Source organism: Gopherus flavomarginatus, chromosome 14, assembly GCF_025201925.1.
Source record: "Gopherus flavomarginatus isolate rGopFla2 chromosome 14, rGopFla2.mat.asm, whole genome shotgun sequence".
NCBI classification, from domain to species: domain Eukaryota; kingdom Metazoa; phylum Chordata; order Testudines; family Testudinidae; genus Gopherus; species Gopherus flavomarginatus.
The window spans coordinates 34,854,524-34,876,828 of record NC_066630.1 but is presented as its reverse complement, the minus strand read 5'-3'; the positions used below and the strand labels follow the sequence as shown (position 1 = coordinate 34,876,828).

Below are 22,305 nucleotides of genomic sequence, written 5' to 3'. Positions count from 1 at the left end.
TCTCCCCTGACCCTGGTTTTCCCCTAAAGGCTTTAAAGCCCATTTCTTTGTTTTTCATCCCTGCACACACCTCTCTGCGGAATCTGACACAGCGTCGCCACTTACTTTGCTCCTCTTTAATCCTCTCCAGAGAGATCATCAATTAAATAAGCCACTGAGAAATGACTGAACACAAGTTGGCTCAGTTAATTGGTTCACATTCTCCTGACCCTTGATTGGTTGAGAAGAATTTGGTTTCCCACAATCCCTTCCCCCGCAGATCTGTGATTGGGGGTGAAAGTTCTAAGGCCCCCACTCCTTTTATTTTAATGTTCTTTGCCAAAGCAGGGAATGAACTGTTTGAAGGAATTTGTGCTCCTCCGAATCCAGCTCTACAGCTATGTGAGTGGAGGCACTTCCCCAGGATCTGTTATTCCAGAGAGACTTGTTAGTCAAATAAATCTGTCCACTCTGAGACAATTAAACCCAGCCCTCTTTCCTTTCAGAGATGGAGGAGTTGGCTAGAGAGAGCATCGGCTTGTTAGCCAAGCCTACTCTGGAGTCAGGCAGCCCAAACTTATCCTCTGCCGGGGCTGTCTTTATTATGCTGAAATCATCTCTTGGAGCAGGACTTCTTAATTTCCCATGGGCTTTCAATAAGGCTGGAGGTATCACTACAGCTGTTCTCGTGGAACTGGTAAGTGACAAGTAAATATCCCAGGGCTTTCTGTATAGTGATTGATTGGTGCACTGGAGGGGACAAAGATTCTGCGTTAGTGGCTAAAAAAATTCCTGTAGCTTAATCTTTCTCTAGTGGTAACAAATGGCTTTCTGTATTTCTTCCTGTTCCTCCCACACTCCCTGTTCCCCTCAGGTCCTCTAGAGTGTCTCTTTGCTGTGAGACTGACATCCTGCCCCGCCCTCTAGGTGCTACCTCTTATCTGTTCTTGAAACAGTGGCACTAGCTAGTAACTGTAGAGCAAAGGCAAAGAAAAGAGGTGAGTTCAAAGGGCATCTGGTTGGAGGTGACTCAGTGGTTTACTCTGTAATTAGGGTAGGGAGCAGGGAGTTAAAAATAGTTCAGAGCCAGTCTCTGTTGGGGATTGTGTGTTGATGTGCAAATGCGTAGATGTGACTAACACTGGGCTGATCACTGTGCTTGCATATCCTCTGCCTCTCCTCTACCTTATGTCTATCACTCATCTCCTTTACACCCCTGTGCTGCCAACACAGGAGCACATGCTCCAAGCTAAGCCCGGGAATGTTTGGAATCCGGGGCCTCAGACTGTAAGCTCTTCGGGGCAGATGCAATGTCAGCCTATAGCATCTAGCCCAAAAGGACCCAATTCCAGCTAAGGGCAGGAGCCTTTAGCTGCCACCAAGTAATCTGAATGGAGACTCCTATCAATTTGGTACAATTATTATGGGAGAAAATATTACATTAAAACCCCCAAGAAAATGTACTTTACTAACTTGTGAAGAAATGGAAAGTTTTGTAACAGTTGCTAAGGTATATGTGATCATAAAAGCAATTAACAAAGATAAATGAGTTGGTAATTGAAGTGAATGAGGATGACAGAAATGAGGTGTATACATAACTTTCATCCAACATTCTCATATTTAAAAATAAATTATTCTCATGATTTAAATAATAAACAGAGAGAGATTCGCTCGAGCATTCAATAAGATTCAGTTTACATATTACCAAAAGTACATTAACCTTTGATGGTAAAAACACCTGATAGATCTGACAGATTCAAATTTGCAAACTTTTTCTCAGTTTGTTTTACTTTTTTATAATAAAAACTATATCTAGTCAATGGACTCGAGGGAAAAAGCCATAATTTGAATTTTGGCAACATTAAGCATGACCAACTTGTGTGCACTGATACTACTTCCTAGTGATAGGACTGAGGCAACAAAATCTTGCTTGAATTCACCTTTTCTGGATGCTCCACATTACAATTTTAATTAATAAGAACCACATCACTTACCACAAGTCTAATGTAGATAGCTACGAGGACAAAGATGGCACCACCCCTGTATGGAAATCTATGGGGATGCTGTGCGTGGGTATGACCTGTCTATTGGAGGAATTTAAATTATTTGTTCATATTGCTGGTAATTGAGATATGTAAGAGAGAGTTTTCTACTGTGCCAGTGAAATTTCTTGATTAATTGAAGCTTTTCCAACCAATTATCCACCCACTCCAATGCCACGTTTCTCTGCACAGTTTGATTAAAATAACATTGACTTCTTTGCACAATCATCTAATTCTCCTTCAGACAGAGGTACACAATTACCTTCATGTCTGTAGTTTCCAACCAGTAATGTTAAAGAAAAAATGTCCATGTTCTCGGTTAGCTTCAAGACCCATAGAAGTCAGTGGAAAGGCTCCCTTTGTCTGAACAAGTGTTTGGATTGGGCCTCACATCAGCATAAAATAGATTTAAGATAATGGGGGCATCTTTAACATGAAAATGCAGGATTTAAGGAATCTGAAGTGAGAGAGATCATGATATGAAGATACTGAATGGGACCCAAATGATTGATTACAGGTTGATGGAAGTCTGACTAAGAAACAAAGATTCTGAAGAGTAAGACAAATACCTAATTTTCATTTATACTAATAGAATTGTTGACAACTGCTGAGCATGTTTTAAAAGTTGGTAAAGGATGAAAACAATTTTTTTTGTTGCACAAGCATTTTTGCATTAACAAATAATCAAAGAGATTCAGTATAGTATGTACACATTCAGAATTTAAGTAACCCATTAATACGGTGCTGTTTATGTGCTAATCATGTTTATTGGCATAAAATGCATTTCTTATCCTCCAGCTGGTAAGAGTTCTTATACGAGATCACACAACTTGTGTAACAGACTCTTTTCTTGCGGCTTAATGCTGGTGAGACGACAACCATTAAAATCAAATATAAAAACACACAAAAGCACAACTGATGGGCAGCCATGTCTTCACAAATAGCCTGACACCTCCAGCATAGAAACCATTGTGTCTTGTCTCCAGGATTTGCAGGAACTGAGTGATGTAGGAGTAGATTCAAAAGGTTACATGGGAATTTTTCAAAGGCACAAATGGGACTTGGGAGCCCACCTGCCCTTTATGCCTTTTGAAAATCTTCCCCTCACGAGACTATGAACCTTTATTATGTTGATGGCACCGGACCTTATCCTCTTCCTTACACCAGTTTCAGTGAAATTACTCCTGTTGTACGACAATCAAGCTCCACTGGTGTAAGTGAGAAGAATGGGGCCCCGCTCTCTCCGTTGGATTTTTATGAGGAATATGATCTGAGCACCATTTTACCTTTCCTGCATCAAGTTTAAATGAGTCACTGACTGAGGACCTGATCCAAAACCCATTGAAGTGAATGGGATTGGGATAAGGGTATAAAGTAACGGTAACAAATTGATAACATCTTAGTCTTTTCAGCTTGATGCAAGCAAGGCCCATAGGAGTCGGGACATGGATGAAATCAGGGCTACCTGGAGTAGGATGACCAGATGTCCAAATTTTATAGGGACAGTCCCGGTTTTTGGGTCTTTTTCTTATATAGGCTCCTATTACCCCCGAGCCCTGTTCCGATTTTTAATATTTGCTGTCTCATCACCCTAACCTGGAGAGCTATCTTCCTGTAGTTAGCTCACAAAGGCGAGTCTGACTGCTTGTGCAAATTCTGTCACATGGTGCTGAGACTTTCAAACGTATTGTAAGTCTGATCTGTAATATACAATATGGTGCTTTAATGTCACCGTTAGAATAATTAAACCGAAAGATGATTCTGTGGGGTTTTTTTTTAATGTTCTCTTGACTTATGTGCATCTAAGTGGAGTCACCTGACTTTCCATTTTCTCTCAAAGTGCATGTTGGGGTGATTTAGGGCCTTGATTTGCCAACTGGGCTGTAACCCTGTGGCCCTGTTCTTTACGGTGAGTAGTCCCAGGGAGTTACTGACTCTAGTATTTCTTCAGCACACACTGGCTCAGTGGAACTTCTCACAGTTGTGCATGGCGGCATGAGCAGGACCTTGAACTGACGCTGAAGAAATCGTACCATATGGGCCTGATACCCAGAGATGCTGAGCACCCACAACGCTGACTGAAGTCAAGGGGAGTGGGGGCAGCTAAGCCAGGCTGGAAATGAGGCCCGTGTGTATAGCTAGTTCTCTGGCCATTTTTTCCCGGAGACTAAATGAAAATAAAGACAGGTTTAAATCTTTTAACTTAGTAATCTTACTTAAAATAAAATACAAACAGGTGTGCTTTAATTAAGAGATTTCTTCTGGGTTCATTCCCTCTGTGAAGGCAGGCTTCCCCTGTAAGATGTATTTTTGGGAGTGTGTCCATCTCTGCCTCTGTCATCCTCATCGGGGTGTAATTGGTGCCGCTGTAAATGCTTGCTGATGAGTTTGCAGGTTTAGGAACTTCTAGATCTTCTCTGCAAAACCCCCAGAAGAAACTTAATCTGATTCTTGGCTCTTCCATCTCAAATATCGGATTTCCCTTGCTATTGCTCTGTGCTTGTAGAATGGTGATTTGAGTGAAGGCAGTGAAAGTTCATCTGCACTGCAAAGAAAAACTCCGAGCACTGAGTCTCAGAGCCCAGGTCAAAGGACGCCGGCTTGCGGGGCTCAGGCTGCGGGGCTAAAAACAGCCATGTAGACATTCCCACTGAGGCTGGAGCCCAGGCTCTGAAACCCAGTGACCAGGAAGGGTCTGGGACCCCAGGCTGCAGCCTGAGTGAGAATGTCTATGCTGCTATTTAGCCCTGCGGCCTGAGCCCCACAGGCGCAAGTCAATTGACCTGGGCCCTGAGACTTGGTGCTGCAGGTTTTTCTTTGCATTGTAGACCTACCCTCAGGGTCAGATCCTCAGCTGGTGCAAATTGGTCTAGCTCCGGTGACTTCAGTGAAGCTATGCTGGCTTACACCAGCTGAGGATTTGGCTTAAGGAATCTACTTTGCTGCTTGTTTTCAATGTTACCACATGAAATACATGTGGAGTACCCCAAAAGTTGAGCAGGCCCGCCTTAGGCAGGGCAGCAGATGGGTGAAAGTAACTCCAGATACTTACTGATATGGGGCCAGGGCTGGGGCTGGCTCCAGTCCCCGGAAGGGGCGGGACCTCAGCAGAAGGGACAGGGCTAGGGGGGTCAACATCCCTCAGCCAGCTCTTCCAGGCCGCCTGGCCCGCGCTGCCCAGGGCTTCAGTGGCGATTTAAAGGGCCTGTGGCTCCTTTTAAGTTGCCGGCCCTGAGGCAGCTGCTCCCTTTGCTCCCCCACTGACCTGTCGGTGGCCAAGGGTGGGCAAAAGGGGTAGGGATGTTAAAATGCTGCAGGGTCCTTTGCTGTGGCAACGCTTTAAGGTTGCTGTGACCCCCCTCCCCACACCCCCGGTCGGCGGCCTTGCTTGTACAGACCTGACAAGCGAGGCAAAAGGGGCAGGGACATTAAAACAATGTGTATGGGTTGGTACCAGCTCACTTTCACCCCTGGTGGCAGGGCAGTGGTGAAAACCTTGTAACCAGTGTGATTGCATTTATAATGATATTGACCTCCTATGTGACGTGCTTAGAGATCTACTGATGACAAGTGCTCTATAAGAGTAGCTGGTGGTATTTCTCTTATGTGTAGCTCAGGTTTCACAGTACAAAGAGGCAGGAAGGAAAGTCCTTCTCTAACTGCAACACTTCCCCCCACAACTGTCCCACTTCTGCATAGTCAGTTTCACAGTTTCCCATGTAGTCAATCAGTTTCCCTTCTTGAGGGGGTTCACTCTTTTGCATGGCAGCTGCCAGCAAGAGGGAGAAAAAGATTTTTAAAGATGGGATTGGAAACCCACAAAAACTGGCAGAGGAAGCTGATGGCAAGTGCAGTATCTGAAATCACTTCCAATTCTTTTTCATGTAGCTGACTAGTTTCCAGGTGCACCATTCCTTTAACAGAGGCCATAAGCAGATATTCTGGTGAAACCAAGGGCTGCCTGCTGACCAATCAAAGTTTTAGAAGTTAACCAGTTGGGAAAAGTGCATCTGGGAAGGTTGAAATATTTCAGTCCCAGTGCTGTTTGTGAGTCATCTCTCAAGCAGTAAGTGAAGTTAACTTGGAGGATAAGAATTCAAAGGCAAAAATCTATGGAGCTGCCACCTTGGTCAGGAGGCACCTGCTATCAGATCTGAAACCCGCTAAAGCTAAATTTAAATGCTTCTTGTGACTCCAGAAAGCCTGATTGGCAGGTGCATGGGGGAGCAAGGCTGTGCACTATCCTTGAAGAAGATGAAGTGTCTGCTCCATTGATGACTGGGGTTGAGGCCATGTTCCAGCCCACTTTGTACAGTTGCGGTGCTAGTGAAAAGTAATGATCGGCCAGTCCAAAAGCTGTGATGTGTCAGGCTCTGTGTGGGAGCACAAGGGGGTGGGAGAAAATCATTGTCTTACCCTCTATCCCTACTCCCGTCCTCCTGTGCATTCACTGAGGGCTGAGCAGAGTCCTCCTTTAAATCTTAATCATCTTCCAATTTCAATATCTCTGGGGTATTGAACATAGTGTTTTTTGTGGATTAAACTAGCCTTTAATATGTGGCTGGGATGGAGGCTTCAAACTGAAAGCCCATCGATAGATTTCTCACTTGCAGAGGCTGTCTGTTAAAAGGCAGCCCTTGTTAACAGTTACTACAGAGCGGTCACTGACCTTCCCTCCAACCCTCCGGCGAGAGGTACGTGGTGATGCCAGGCAAATTCTGAGTTTTGGCTGGTTCCTGATGTAGCCATTTTACATGGTAAGTACCAGTTCTAGACCTTGTATTGTCCTAACACTTCCCATTCCTTCACCTGAGAGGTGTGGGCTGAGCACAGAACTGGGAACGAGGCCTCTTGCCTTCAGATCCCAGGTTTGCTGCTGACTCTCTCCCCTACACAGGATGTAGCAGGAGAGAAGAAGAATTTTCTCAATTTCAGGCATAGTGGAGTTGGCAAGGGAAAAAAACAGCTCAAGTGTGGTAGTGAGTTAGGAAGCCATGATGCTGCCTTTGGGTTTCATTGTTTTACAATCCTATCCCTCTTGCGCTGTGCGCTCTCTCTCTCTCTCTCTCTCTCTCTCACACACACACACACACACAGTGTTATATTTCTGTATGAAGGTTACTTTAGAGTACGAGAAAACAACAAACGAGAGACCAGTGTGTGGCTCCTTGTGACAGGTTGCAGTGGCTCTGGGAACCAAAACTCACCACTGGCTCTGAATGTGCAGAAGAGCGGTGGAAATTTGAAGGTGTGGTGTGCACTATAAAACAAAAGCTTCGCTGTTTTATAGCTGCACACAGCCTGTGGGTAATACTGAGGTGATGCTGCTGGAGGGTGTTTTGACAGGAAAATTTGCTAACCCATGATTATTCTCATAAAACGATCCTTCATTCATAGCCTGCCTTGGTGTAAAAAAGCAATACCACCATGGACTGACCTACTAGGTGTGTGTCCTTCAGAATCACATTGGCAGATCGCCTGTTTTCTACTATGGCCCAGGTTCTACCGGGAAATAAACAAGAGAGACCAAACCTAAAGACTCTCGTTACACTTGCATATTCATTGTACTCAAGCCTGGATGGATACGTTACGTTATACATAGATACATAACACTTCTTTCTATCCACCTATGAATCAGGGCTAACCGACTGCATTAGAAATGTCGATGCATCCATTGAGGTAGGCGGTTAGATTGCCCTCTGCCATCTAGTGGCCAGGTACAAGATTGGACGTTGCCAGTTTGGTTTTAGATTTTTCTCTCTTATCCCTAAAAAGTGTCTTTTTGTTCTATGTTCCTACAGCACCTAGTGCAGTGGGGTCCTGGTCCATGACGAGGGCAATACAAATAATAACTTGGTGATGGCAGCGATTCTGCTCTGTCCCTTCTCTATCTCCTAATGGTTCAGAGGCATTCGCTTTACTAGAAGAATCCAAAGGAAGCAGCCTCCTCTTGCCAAAGCCCGTGATGTGTTTGTCTTGGGTATCAGTTGCTTTATAGGTTACAAAGCCGCCATGTAGCTTCCAGGGCTTTTTGAGGAAAGACTTTCACAGTATAAGATGGGCAGCTCTAATCATCACTGGTTAAAGGAGGACCGATGTAAATGCAAACTCACTTCACTTTTATTTCCTATGTCCTCCATCTCTGCAGGGCTCCTTAATATTCCTAATCAGCGGCCTAGTGATCCTGGGATATGCCTCCTCCATCAGCACCCAGTCCACGTACCAGGGCGTAGTCAGAGAAATCTGTGGGTCGGCCATTGGGAAGCTCTGCGAGATCTGCTTCATTTTAAATCTCTTCATGATTTCCGTAGCCTTCCTCAGAGTTGTGGGCGATCAGCTGGAAAAATGTAAGTGTCACTGCTTAGGGAATGGACCTGGCACAGAGTCCCCTTGTTCTGACCATGACGCTAGAGCCACCAAAGGAGAGGTGGCCATTCATGCTCGTGCCAATAGCATGAGCTATTGCAGTCTGCGTCATTCCGGTTCTCTGCATGTATGTAAACTACCCCAGAGGCGAGCATAAGAGACTTCCAAAACAAATGTGTTGGGCTTGATTTTGGGATGGGGGTGCCCAACCTGAGATACCACAAAGAGGCCTGATTTTTGGAAAGTGCTGAGCGTCTGCTCTGTGAGAAATTGGCCCCTTTAGGACATCTCCAGGAAAGCACCCAAAATCACTAGTCACGTTTGGAAAATTAGGCCATTAACTTTATCAGCACAGAGACAATTTTGAGGACGGCAGGGTGTTTGGCACACCTTGCACCCTGTGTTTTTGGCGAAAGGCAGCCATCCTGTCAATGTCCTGTTCTGCCAAGGGCCATTTTCTCCATGGTCAATCCCTGTTTCCAGCGGAGACTAGTCCAGCGTCTGATGAGCTGTTACACTGACAGGACTGTAGAGACTGCATGCGAGGATCTTACCGCCCTTGAGCTCTCTGTTTGAAACTTGATCTTAATTCCTGGGCGCTACCGAGCAGTTCCTGTGTTTGATATCTAAAAAGCGATTCACGCTGTTGCTGGCCCTATTGCAGCTGACCACTAGGACAACACAAGACAAGCGGATGCTGAGCTCCCCTGCCCCCTTGAACCGCCTCTTCCCTTTCTCCTCTTCAGTATGTGACTCCCTCTACATGAACATGACTCTGAGTGGAGAAGGGCCGCCTCCTCCCCAGCACTGGTATACAGATTACCGCTTCACCCTGACCGCCCTGTGCGCCCTGGTCATCTTCCCTCTGTCTGTTCCCAGAGAGATTGGGTTCCAGAAATACACCAGGTACGCTTGGCGCTAATGACAGAGCTATGAGGCTGGTAGGCTGAACTGGGGCCAAATGCACCCAGCCCTCCAAGCCAAGGGTGAGAGATGCGTGCTGAGCCACTGGCAGGCTGCTACGCCTGGTGCTCAGTTACTTACAACTCACCCAATGTGGGGACTTAAGGGGAGGGACATGGCATGTGCAGGCTGGTGTGCACCAAGAACACTGTGCCCTATATACCCAGTGAGCCACTGAGTAGCTGCAGGTAGCCTTCAGATTACTCCCAGGTCAGTGGCTGACCCTCCTTCCTGCCCTGGTCTTGCTTTCTTCTCCTTGCTGGTCTTAAACACACTCAAGTGAGCCACTCCCCCGGCTAGCAGGAGGAGGAGCTGAAATCCGGCACGTGCACAGCCTCCGCGTTAACACAGATTTTATCAACTCACCCAAATTCTGGCCACGCCCACTCTCTGACCCTTGCTGCCCATCCTCGCCCACTGCTCCAGTCAGTGCAGGTGAAGAGCTTGTGAGCTTCTGGCCACGCTACAGAAACGCCCGTCCACGGGTACTGAATCAGGGCTAGTGCTTTGGGTTTGTGGGCACCGTTGGAGCCCTACATGTGTGTTAGCTGAGCTCTCGTTGGCTTGGGACTTGGTGAATTGGTTTCGCTTCTTAGAAAAGTTTAAGAAACTTCCTGCAGAACATGGTAAATACAACATGGCAAGTGAATCCCCAGTGTCCAGAGCAGAGCAGAGAAGACAAGCTGGCTGTCAGCCAATAATCTCACTTGTAATTGCTAATAAATAGGATGTGACCTAAAATAGACACCGTAAGAAGAGACTGTGAACATGTTAATCTGACTTTCTCTGAGGTCGCGTCCTTTAAGCAGCTCTCACTTGGGCAGAGGTTTCTGAATGACACTCCAGATCCCAAAGCAATCTCACAGGAATGGAGGTGCTAAATCTGTGTCTTGGCCAAACGGCATCTTGGGTAATTTTCTTTCTACGTAAATCCCCCTGCCTGCCATTTGTTCAAGATATTAATCTTTCCCTTTCACTCCCTCAAACTCCTGGGTAGTGCTGCTGGTGCAGTATGTCTCTCGTTGCACCCCAGAGGAGGTTGCATTTCAGTGGCAGGTGAGCTCATTCCTGTATCTACAGTCTCTGTAAAGCTAAGAAGTGGTGAGTGTTACAAAAAGCATGTACGTGGCATAAGGTGTGACCGTATGCTCCTGCTTTCCCCTCTTTGAATTGGGAGCAAGTCCAGTGAAGTCAATGGAGCCACAGCAGTGCAAACCAAGCGAGAGAGACTCCGGGCCAGACTCCTGTTAGAGTTAAAATGTTTCTCTCTGTGGACAGGGAGGTGTTTCCCTTTGTGCAGATACTGGTGCATGTTTGGGGTCTGGCTGCAGTCCCATGAACTCACAAGCGTTGTATTTTCCCAGTTTCAATGAGTAGCCAGGTTGCTGCCCTTATGAATCGCAGTATATTCTCTGACAGGGTTGTAACTCACACTCATTGAAAATTGCAGCCTGCCAACATTGCGTGGCTGAATCTTCATTCTGTACAATAAAAGCGGAACACTTTTCCTCTCCAATCCGTTTGTTTTAGTATTTTAGGTACTTTGGCTGCTTGCTACCTGACCCTGGTGATTATAATAAAATACTACCTAAGAACGGAGCAAGTTATCATGCATGAGCACCATTATTCCTCAAGGTAAGTACTGGTGCAACCATTTATCACTGCTTCAAGGGACCCCAGGCTCCTTGACTTGGCACTAAACCCAGGACACAAATGTGCTGAGTGGCAATTAGGATGCTAACACAACAAATGTGCTGGAACTTCAGGGCTATTTTTATGCCGTGCCAGGCCGTTAAAACTGCAGGAAAGTCTGCCTGTGTTTTTTTTCCTTTGTATTCCTCCTCGGCTCGCCATGCTGTGCTAATGTCCTGGAGGAGTCCTGGATCTGCTGAACTTACAGTTAGCGGCCAGGGCAGCTGCAATCATGCCTGGAGGTGCTAATGTGCATCTCAGGCCATTAGGGAGTGCTTGGCTTTCCCTACCCCTATAACTAATCCAACAAAGTGCATGCTGCTCACTTTGAAACAAGGCTAAGGGATCAATGCCATCGCAGGGTGGCCAGCATAGTAATCCTTTGTTGCTGCCATGGCTGGGATGCGGATGTCTAAGCAGGGGCTTTCTCTGTATTAGGGCCCACCAGATACCTCATATGGGCAACAGAGGGGTGGTTAAAACTTTGGTTGTCCGAGGGTTTAGGTTGCATAAAATAGCAACTTCAGAGTCCGCTCCTCAGCTGGCATAAATCAGTGCCACATGCATGACTTCAGTGGAGTGATGCAGATGATCTGGCCCTCTATTTTGAAGGCCAGAGGATACCTTATTACAAAGGGTCTGTGAGCCATCTGGGTATTTGCATGCAGGCACCACTGGAAGATGATGAATTCCTGGGTGTTGGGAGAAGTGTGTGTGTCAGGGTCTGTCATGGCTGTGTGGCTCTTCAGAGGTGACTGTGCATGGAGGGTGTGAGGGAGAACTGGGCTTCTGTCCTTTTCCTTATCTATTTTGCTTCAGTCTGATAAATCAAGAAGGCCTGAACCCCCACCCCCACCCCACCAGCACCACACAAGTTCCCCGGTGGGAGGCTTTTTCTGCTTTCTTACAGTAGAAATTCCAGTCTTGTCAACCCTGAAAGACTCCAGGGCCTTGTCTACACGAGGCAATTGTAGCAATACATTCACTTGGGTACCAACACCAGTTCGGCTGAACTAGCATTGGTAAGAGTGAGAGGCCTGGCTGGGGCAGGGGGCTGCTGGCTTTAGGCTCTTTACCTCTGTTAAACCTGCTGAGGAGATGGTTCCTGGCAGGTTATGAAATGGGGGGGGGGGACTGCGGGAGCACTGTCTGTGCCAGGGATTCATTGGCAAACATATGAGGCTGCCAGTGGGGAATGATTCCCTCAGGTAGACCAGGGTATCAGTGTGCAGCAAAGGCCCCACTCCTGCGACTGACTCCACGTGAGCTGACCCTCCTGGAAGCCAGCGGGGCTCCAGGCACGCAGAGTCTGGTGCAGGAATGGAAGCTGAATTCTCTCTTGTGTAAGTGGGTACAAACTTGCCTCCTTTTGGAATAGCCAGTAGATGCTGTGCTGCTGGGCTCCTTTCCGCAGAGGGTGGGGGGGCAGCTTTTTGGTGTAGCGCCAGGCAAGGCTGTGAATGTATTTCTCTTCCTGACCCAATGACATACTTTTTCTTCAACTGAACTGATCATCTGTGCTCCCCTTCCTCTCCCAATCTTGCAGGGTGTCTTCCTTGGCTTCCATGTTCAGCGTCATCCCAACGATCTGTTTTGGATTTCAGGTAACAGCACCGTGGATTTCCATTGTCCTTTTCTGTGGGCCAGTCCAGCAGATCGCTAGTACAGCTACCTTAGCAGAAGCTCTCACTTAACATGATGCCCCAGGCTAGAGAAGCGCCCTCCCCCCTGCCTTGACCAGGACAAGGAACAAGCAGAGATCCACCCCCCCCTTCCCACCTCCACAAGACCATGCATCCCAGAATCTACGGGTAGGACACTGGGGGTGAAAACCTGGCCCCAGGAAAGTCCATGGCAAAACTCCCCTTGGCTTCCATGGGGCTAGGATTTCACCCTGGGAGGTTAGGGAGTGCAGCGTACATACCTGTCTGGTGCAGACGTGATCCCGACGTTGAGTTGTGTCCTTCATTAGTGAGTCTGGGGGGGACAGGGGAAGGGGCTTGATTTAAGGAGCTTCCAGTAATGGGCATCTCTTTCTATAAGCAGCAGTGTTAATGGGGCTGCCTCACGTGGGAAGCCTGATACAGTAAGAGCCCTGCCTGAGCCACAGGGTCAGCACAGCGTGAGGGTTTGGATCTGTGTTCTCGTCCGGTCTCTGAGCAGGCAGAACCAGTGGAACCCAGATCAGAGCTCCCCTGTACTCGGCACCATAGCAGGTTAGCTGCTTGGCTCAGTTCCTGCCCCATGGAGGGGGTGGGGGCAACAAGCACCATGGGGTTTGTCGCTTCCCTTCCCCTGCTGCATGAGGTGGGGAGAAAGGAACAGCTCTGTTTCTGGCCCTGAGAGGGGTGGGAGTGGCCCCTTCCAGAGGCAGAGAACAGCCCCTCCTGTTCTGCTGGCAGGAGGAAGGACGAGTCCTGTGATTTGGTCACTGGGGAGAATCACTCAAGGGGCGGTGACCTGTCTCTGGAGGGGACTCAGGACAGAAGGTACCCCAGCAGTCTGCCTCCTGCTGAGGCAGGGGCCTGGGAGAAGGGCGGAATGGCTGCGTATGGGAGTGGAAGGCCCCAGGGGAAGGTTTGGGGGCAGGGCGGTGGTGGGACTGTGGCACAGAGGGAATATGATAAGCCGATAGCTTGCAGCTCACGTGGCGAGAGGCATTTCATCCTCCCTTCTCCTGCTGATAAGCGTGCCGAACTCTCTCATGTGTTTCAGTGTCATGAAGCCTGCATTGCCATCTACAGCAGCATGCACAACAAGAAACTCTCCCTTTGGATCGTGGTGTCTGTGCTCTCCATGCTCTTCTGCCTGTTGATTTATTCTCTTACAGGTAACCCCTCCCTCTCGCCTTACCCCAACCTGCTGAAACTTTCACCTCCTCCTCTCTCACCCAGAAACCGCATTGCACGGGTAGGCCTTGTTGACACCAGACAATGACTTCATGTTAGACCACATTAATGTACAATGTGAAACATGCCATAGCCCTCAGACAAGGGTTTCCTGATTGGCATCATGGCAACTAATTGTGCTCAGGATGCCTTTAAACTGTTTGACTAAAGATTTCTTCAACTCTTTATAGCTCAGCTGCCATAGGAGGGGGTCATTTGGCAAGGAAGTTTTATAAATTTGTCTTCCTTAAAGGCTTCCTCCCACATGAGTGATAAATACACACACATCCTATGTTCAAATAACTTTACTACAGTTGCAAAGTCAAGCGTTCAGAAGTGCCAGAATTAAGTTTGCCTGCACAATTGTGATGCGGCCTTCTGTTCAATCTGCATTCCAATACGGTCTCCAGTTACGTAATCCCCAACTATATTTCCCACAGGGCCCCGGCCTCAGTCAGTGCACTGAATGGATGGTGCTCCCTTAACAGAATAGCTCCTTGTTAAGTGACCACCATCCATTCTTTCAAATCTTTTATACCTCTTCCCTGCAATTCAGCCTGAGGTAGACACCTAGCATGCAACATTTCAGCCCAAATGGCTAAAGTTTTGCAAAGTTATAAGCAGATTTTTATATGGGACATGTTGGGCAACCTTAATAATAGGCAATGCTACCTGCCCCAGCTATAATGAGCAATACACATTCATTTTAATAACTTCCCTTGCAGTTGGTTCTTCCTCCAAACTCCTCCCCAAATGGTATCACGACTGTAGCTCAATATCACATTTAATGCCTCTGATCTTTGCTGCTTCTGTTTCTAGGGCTTTATGGCTATTTAACCTTTGGTGCTGATGTTGCTGCCGATATTCTGATGTCATACCCAGGAAATGACCTGATCATCATTATAGCCCGGCTACTCTTTGGCATCTCTATCATCACCATCTACCCAATCGTTCTCCTGCTGGGGAGGTAAGAGAGGCTGCAGCTGTGCATGGCTAATGAAATGTGTGGAGGGGCAGTGTGTAGGAATGGGCTTATGCCCACAGTGGTAGGTGTCAGTGGGGTAGATTTCATCCAGAGAAGATTTGGAAAGAGAGATTACTAATGGCGAAGCGCAGCCCACCTCTAAAACAGTGAATTGGCAAAGACCCAAATGGGGGTGGCTGCAAATCTGCCACTGACTGGGCATCCTTTCACAATGGTGAAGGGGGAGAGCCAGGGAAGGGCTAGTTCTGCAAGGACAATAGGCATAATAAGAGCGAAGAAGGGTCATAAATACAGTAGTCACCGTATGGAAGGCAGTAACAACCTCCCCACAGGGGATCGATGGGCAGGGGCTGTCTGAGATCATAAAACAGAACACCTGGGCAAGCAGCCTTGGGGAAGGGTGTGCGGGCGGCATATCAAAAGCCCCTAGTTGGCAGGGGGTCTTGTGGAAGGGAAAAGGAAAGGTATGTCTCAAGGAGCCTGACCAAGAGGATCAGAGGGGAAAGTGCAGGGTTGGCTCTAGGGTTTTTGCTGCCTCAAGCCAAAACAAAAAACAAAAAAATCTCCCAGAGTGCCGCCCCTGGAATTGTGCCACCCCAAGCACGTGCTTGGTTTGCTGGTGCCTAGAGCCAGTCCTGGGAAAGTCAGATTCTTAGCAGGCAGGTAACTTCCCCTCCCTGTAACAAAGCCGACGTGAGTGTAACTCGCTGAACCCGGTCTTGGCTTGAGCCTCTAGGTGCTTCTGTCTCACAAATAGTGAGTTGTCCTGGCCTTCATGCAGGGGCAGGAACTTCTGGGCACATGTTGCCCCAAAAGAGATGGGGAGGTGGTGAAGCCATGGCCTCTCCCCTTGAGGAGCGTGCTGGGGAAAACAGCCTGTCCCATCCCCAAAAGTGGTGCTTTCCGTCTGCGCACAGACACGCTTGGGAAGGGGCAGCAGTGAGTGTGTGGGAGGTATAAGTCTATCTACACAGAACGCGTGTTCCATGAGCAACTTCCTGCCGGGGTGGAGCTGAGCTCTGCACTGCCCCCTATTGAGTGCATTGCTCAAACAATACAATCCCGCCCAAGTAACTGCAGCCTCAATTATGCATTTTGATGTGAAGAACAGCCAATAACTTGGGACACACAAAAGAACCCATCACAATACGTGACTGACCGTGGGCATTAGCAGACACAATGGCAAGGAGTTCTGAACCCAGCACAGCGCTGTATGTAACCTGGCTGTGTTTGTCTGATAGGTCTGTCCTACAGGATGTCTGCCTGAATGACAAGTGCAGGTCTGTCATGCTCCTGGAGCCTTATGAGAGGTGTACGAGGATTGTGCTGACTGTCACGTGGATCATAGTGACGCTCGTCATTGCTCTGTTTGTCCCTGACATCAGCGAGGTCATCAGTATTATTGGTGGCATCAGCGCATTCTTCATCTTCATCTTTCCAGGCACGTACTTGGTAACAGATGTGTGTGCATTTTAATTCAGAAGCTGAGCCTGGGAAGGGTTTGATGCATTAATTACTATTGATCAGTGAGACTTCTAAACTTACTTCCCATGTTCTGAGTTTCTAGGAGGAAAATGCTTTTTTGTGAATTAATTTCCTTTGAAAACTGGGGTGACAGAAGGAAATTGACATGGAGGCGGTGCTCCTGCTCAGATTTTTCTCTGACCAGGTGCACTGGGAGCTATGTGCAAGTTTAAAAAACTTCTCAATGTCCTCTGCTCCATTTGCCCCTTTAAACAAACAAAACCCAGCATCATCTCTCCCCAAGATTTCATCTGGGATCTGGGGGCTCTGAGCTGGAGGGGGAAAGAGGATGGTTTTTTAAAGTTTGCCTTTCTGCTTGGGCCTATTCCTAGAGTAAGGAGCCAGGTTGAAAGGCTCCAGAATCCATAAACTCTTTAAAGTAGCCTTCACATAAGAATCTCCTGATGTGGCTGCAATCTGGTAGTTTTGGATACAAAGAATCATTCATAAATTTTGTTTGGTAACTTGTTATCAGTGTGTCCATTAGTCACAAGTTCTGATTCTCTGCAGCCTTGCATCTTTGTGTAATCCCTTACACCGACACAGAGGAGGTGTAAAATGCAATGGAACACATTAAAAACTCAGGCTTGAATTTTTTTGGCTGGGGGATTGTTGATTCTTCACCAAAAGGGAGACTCTTATGTGTCTAGAGCTGCTTTTGCAAGGCACTCAATAGCAGGATGTTTCTCTGTTCATTGCTGTTTTCAGCTACCACCCTCTTGAGTAAATGTTTGTAGTTTCCTTCACTGAAGGTGTGAGAGGTAAATAGAGCTGGAAGCTCCACTTACTTTTATTTCAAACTGCCTCAGGGCTGTTGATTTTACATAAATTCCCTGGTTGTTTTTTTTTTATTTATTGATTTTGATTTTAACAGAACCCCTTCTTCTTTGAGCCTCCTGGGCTAAAAACTCTTCACATAGATGTGTAGGTGCCAGGTATAATGCTGACTCTGGCCCGGCATTATCAACATGGCAATTAAGCTTTCCAGGTGTTCCAAAATGGCCATCATCAACTTTCTTGCAATAATTCCAATAGTTATCAGAGGGGTACAAGCTGAGTGGAAAATTGAGTCACTGGAGAAATCTTCCTCTCCATGTATGTAGGGGAGGTGGGAAGGGGAAGATCAGGAGGAAGACCTGATCAGGTTGCCCATGTACTGAGAACATTTCAAAAACAAATGTAATTCCAGAACCATGTGTGTGGCTTCAGAACAACGGTCTGTGTGAATTTCCAAAGATGGTCTGATCCTAACAGCACCTTGTAATCTACACACTTTGTTTTTGGTGAGATCCAATGGAGGTAGATGTGAAATCTAATGGATGCTCCTGGCATTCAGTAACACATTTTCTGTGGGCAAAGAGTGGGGGGGTGGGCGGGGGAGACCCTTCCTTCCTTACCCTCCTCTATTTATATTCCTTCAATGCTCCGTCACATTTCCATACCGCTAGTAGTTATCACATATTATGGAAGTGACAAATGCCCAGATTTTTAAGGTATTTAGGCATTGCAATACTGAGCAAAGTAATGCCTAAATACATCTAAAAATCTGAGCCATCATCATTTTTTTCCTAAGTAAAATGAACCCACATGAACGATTTTATGTAACAACCCTCCAAATGTAGCTGGGTGTCAGACAAAAGTTTAAAGTAACAACTAGAAGTGAGTTTGCATGCCTGCAGAGCAGAAGCCACAAAAGAAAATGATGGAAAAACATCTGAAAATAGGGGGGAAAGTCTTAAGTTAAAGCATCCAGCTGACTGTATCCATACATGTTCTAAGAGAGCTGTAATGCTGATAGGCAATGCACAACTGAACTAATGCATGATTCCTTCTAAAATTGCCACTGCCTTCTTGTGGTTACTGGGAGGAATATTTGGGAATGCATGTAACATGTTTAAATGACAAACATTATATGTTTTGATTTGCAGGATTATGTCTAGTATGTGCAATGGAAACGGAACCCATTGAACCAAGGAAAAAGTAAGCTGCCATATACCATGTTGGGCTGGCTATATGCATGTAAATATTAGGAGATATTCCTAGTGCACTACATGTATAGCCTATGTAAGTGGAGCTGTTCCTGATGGTCAGTTCAAAGATGTGGCAGGGTCCCTCCATTTCAGTCTTCATCTCCCGCACATCAGAAGTGCCCATTAAAACTTAATGAAGAATGAATGTGTCCTTTTCCCTGTCTAAACTCCACTGCAAGGCTCTTGCAGTCTCAGAATGTGACATCAAATAACACGTTAATCATAGCAGTTAAAGCCAAAAGGATGAGTGTGTTTGTGTATCACTATATAGTCATTTTCCCTTCCCTGTTGAAAACCCAAAAAGTATTATGCTGAGAGAGAGAGGAACAGACAATCTAATTTCACTGTCTAAAGTGCAAAAGAATTTTGAAACCATTTGAAAGGTAAGAAATTCGACCTTAAATATTTCAGTTTGTAATCTGAGGTGTTAGTAGTGTTAGATGAGCTATTAGCGAATAATTTGACAAATTCAGCAAATGTAGCTGGTTCTTCTATTTAAATTCTGCAGTCAGAGGTTTTAGTTTCTTTTTAACCAGACTCTTCACTATGCAACTGGGGTCACGTAAGCCACCTGCTGGTGGTTCTGCTCCCAGAGCAATGGAAGAGCTGCCCACAGGGACATATTTGTTTCCTCATGAGCCCCTTTTCTGCAATCTCACTTTTTAAAAATCCCTGTGTACACATGGCAAATAAGGGTCATGAATACAGTCAGAGTGGACATGTGGTTTGTATGGGAATGAACACAGCTCCAACTGTTCGTAAGGAATTTGAATGTATTTTTTTCTCTGAATTTTGCACTAAATGCCTTAATTTATCAGGCCCAGAGGGCTGGAAACCAGGCAGATTAATTTCCAATTCACAAACAAGCAGGCAGGTTTTCTGTTGTTCTTTGGATTTTATCAATGTTTATTCTACAGTGTAGAAGCTTAGGCTGTCCGCAATGTATCTTTCAGTTAGACTACTACCTACATGTGGATTAATTCCCTTAACATAGTAAGAGCCCAATTCTGTCACCTTCACCCTTGTAAGTACTTTAACATTTCAGTGGGTTTATTTTGCCTGTTCTTACAGGTGAGACAGAGGCGCATTAACTGACACTGGTGGGAACTATTTGCATAATATGGTCTTATTCAACGCAAGCAAGGGTGACAGAACTGAGCCCTTCATCCCAGTTCCTCCAAGGTATTTAACTCCCATTGAAATCAACAGGAGTCAGGCACCTAAATACCTTTGAGAATTTGGGCCTTCATGACTAAATGTGGTAACAGCCGCCCCCGTTCGCAGCAGACTGCACAGCCTTTGCCTTGAGCTTGTGGCTCTTGGCCTGCATCACCTGTTACCTGGCAACACAACCTAACTGCTGTTGCTTAATTATAGCTTGCCCTTTCCACTGGTACTGGAGTCTGCTTTCTCCGTTCCCTCTACCCCACCAAGTCATCTTGGTTCTTCCCAGGATTCTTTGCCTGACATAATTCTGCCCCACTGGCTGGTTTTCATGTTGAAACCATTTGTACTTTTGGCCGAAGAGGGCTGGATGCAATTCCCTCCTGAGGTCATTTCAGGAATGCCCAAAGCCCATCAGTAATTATGAACTACCCCATGCTGGTCTGTAATTTTTTAATGGGCTTTGGCGGGGGGAGGGTGGTGTGTTTGTGAGCCAGGAGTTGGCTTTAAGAAGAGGCTGGAGAGGAATCAGTTTGTTCATCCCTGTGCAGCCGCCTCGTTGGTTTAGACCTAAGACCCCAACTTCTGATACTGGAGGTCATGGGTTCAGGTGTCTCAGCTATCGCATCTGGGATGGGGAAAGTGAACAGGCCTGTAGAGAGAACCAGCACAAGTCATATTTAAGCCCTAAGCAAATTAAAGGGTGCATAAGTAGAGCCTTGGATCTCTGTGAATTTCATCCTTAAAGACTGGTGACATTTCACTGTAAGTCAAGACACAACTGAATTCACAAGTATCTTTCAATGTAAGTTTCTTAAACTGAATTTTGCATTTCACTATAGCTCAGATGGACAGGTACAGTCCTGCTCACCTGAGGAGAGGTGTCATAATATCGCTTCTGCTGCCTTGCAATGAACACACAGCTGACAGGTTTTGTGGGCATGTTTTCAGACAGTATCTTGGAGTCTCGTAGCTTTACCAAAACATCCTTCTCTGCCAAAGAAAAGATTTTAACTACACTGAAAGCAAATGAGGATGTTTTTAAAGCCTCTACAATTGAGGGCCTTTCAGTGTCTAGCTTCTCTTTATTACTCATGTAGTGTTGTCATGGAATTTGATTAAAATGTCAAAAGCATGGGGGTTTTTTTTGTTTGTTGTTTTTACTTTGGTTGTGAAGACGGACCCTGGGGCTAAGAAAAAATAGTGTCACTTAACTGCCAAAGCAAAGCTCATTTTAATGCAATGCTATAGCCATACTGACAAGTGGGCAAACAGGAGCAAAAGGAAAGTTTCTTTATTCTTCAGCAGAGCCCACAATTCTGTGTAGTAGAGGGTACATTGGCAATGTCTCATAAGCAAGAGCCTTGCAACTATTTTGTGCAAAATAAATTAAGAGAAAAACATTCCAACGCTGTATAAATGATGTGAGGGATCCATGTTCTTCTGTCTCTCCTTGGCTAGTAGAGCACATGTCCCTGCCAGAAGTTCTACCTCAGACCTGACAGTCAAGCTGGGTTCTCTGATGTGAGCATCCATACTGACATTTTGACTGCAGTCAGTCACTCAACAGTCTCTTATTTCACAGGAAGAAACTGAATGCAGCTCTTCCCCTCACAGGGATAACAGGAGTACAGTGTAATTTTTGTTTCAGCTGCTCTGTCTCTGCATCCCCCAAGCAAGGGTTGTCTTTTCTGATAACCGCTCTTTAGTAGAGAGGGGTGGGAATTACAGGGCACCTCTCTGCTCCAGAAGAACCTTACATTGGGGCTGGAATGCTGTAACAGATACAGGATGGACAGGCAGAGAAACTGGGGTCAGGCTTAATTAACTTGTAGTGGGCACCCATAAACTTCTCCCCCCTGCCCACTTCCATTTAAAAATTGCTGCCATTTTAACCAGCTGACAAGGTGTCATTAGGCAACATTCCCCTACTCAGTAAAATAAGTTATGAGGTGTTAAGGCTGAATTCAGTCACTGCACCATTAGTCTGAAGAACAGTACAGTTAGGTTTACAAAACACAAACTACCACTGATACCCTAAGATCTCAATGAATAAAAGTTTATTTCTTATTTAGGGGAAGAGTTGTATTTATGGTAATATTTCTCTTTAAATCAATCAGCCTTCTCCTGGGAAACTAAATCATTGCCTTAAGGTACATTGCACTGTTCTTCTATTTTCTAGATCCTGTTTGATTGCTTGGGGTGTCATCTCCATTCTCTGTGGAGCTTTTGTCTTTGGCCAGAGCACCACCATTGCTCTCATGGAGTTGGTCTACAAATTCTAGCTGCTTACAGGTACCCAGCAGCCTTCAGCAAGTTGCACATCATTTGATCCCCTACAGTTTGACCAGTGTGTCCTGTTTGGCGCAACCTCCAGGCAGCCATGCTTGCAAAGAACAATGCATCTTACTGGAGGACAGCATGGTTTCCAAATGACTGATGGATGTCTCTCAGCCTTTCCCTGTTTATGTTCACGTTAGCTTTAAAAAAAATAATTTTACAGTGTCTCTCCTGTTTGTTTGCTAAATCCAGGGGGCCAGTTGGCTAAGTGACGAGCATTATCATGCAGTAGGGTGCCGGTCAAACAACATAGTGATGCTGTAAGATCATTGCACCTCCTCACACCTTTATATATTCTTCCCTTCTGATGTTTGATGGTACATGGTTTCCTT

At 46.2% G+C, this 22,305-nt stretch overlaps 1 protein-coding gene across 1 annotated transcript; it reads left to right on the top strand.

Annotated features, from left to right (window-relative positions):
* Positions 1-487: 487 nt before the first annotated feature.
* Positions 488-21,994, top strand: SLC38A8 (solute carrier family 38 member 8). The gene is made up of 10 exons (XM_050922734.1): positions 488-676; positions 8,170-8,368; positions 9,134-9,293; positions 10,881-10,985; positions 12,589-12,646; positions 13,758-13,872; positions 14,750-14,897; positions 16,157-16,356; positions 18,368-18,419; positions 21,816-21,994. Exons 1-10 carry the CDS (start codon positions 488-490, stop codon positions 21,916-21,918), a joined length of 1,329 nt encoding a protein of 442 aa, XP_050778691.1. The 3' UTR covers positions 21,919-21,994.
* The last annotated feature ends 311 nt before the right edge of the window (positions 21,995-22,305 follow it).

What these genes read in the sequence shown, in the direction of transcription:
- SLC38A8 (XM_050922734.1), top strand. Translation starts at nt 488, where the DNA reads ATGGAGGAGTTGGCTAGAGAGAGCATCGGCTTGTTAGCCAAGCCTACT. An exon ending in GAGCACCATTATTCCTCAAG is followed by an intron (nt 10,986 to 12,588) that starts GTAAGTACTGGT and finishes CCAATCTTGCAG; the next exon opens with GGTGTCTTCCTTGGCTTCCA. An exon ending in GTTGATTTATTCTCTTACAG is followed by an intron (nt 13,873 to 14,749) that starts GTAACCCCTCCC and finishes TTCTGTTTCTAG; the next exon opens with GGCTTTATGGCTATTTAACC.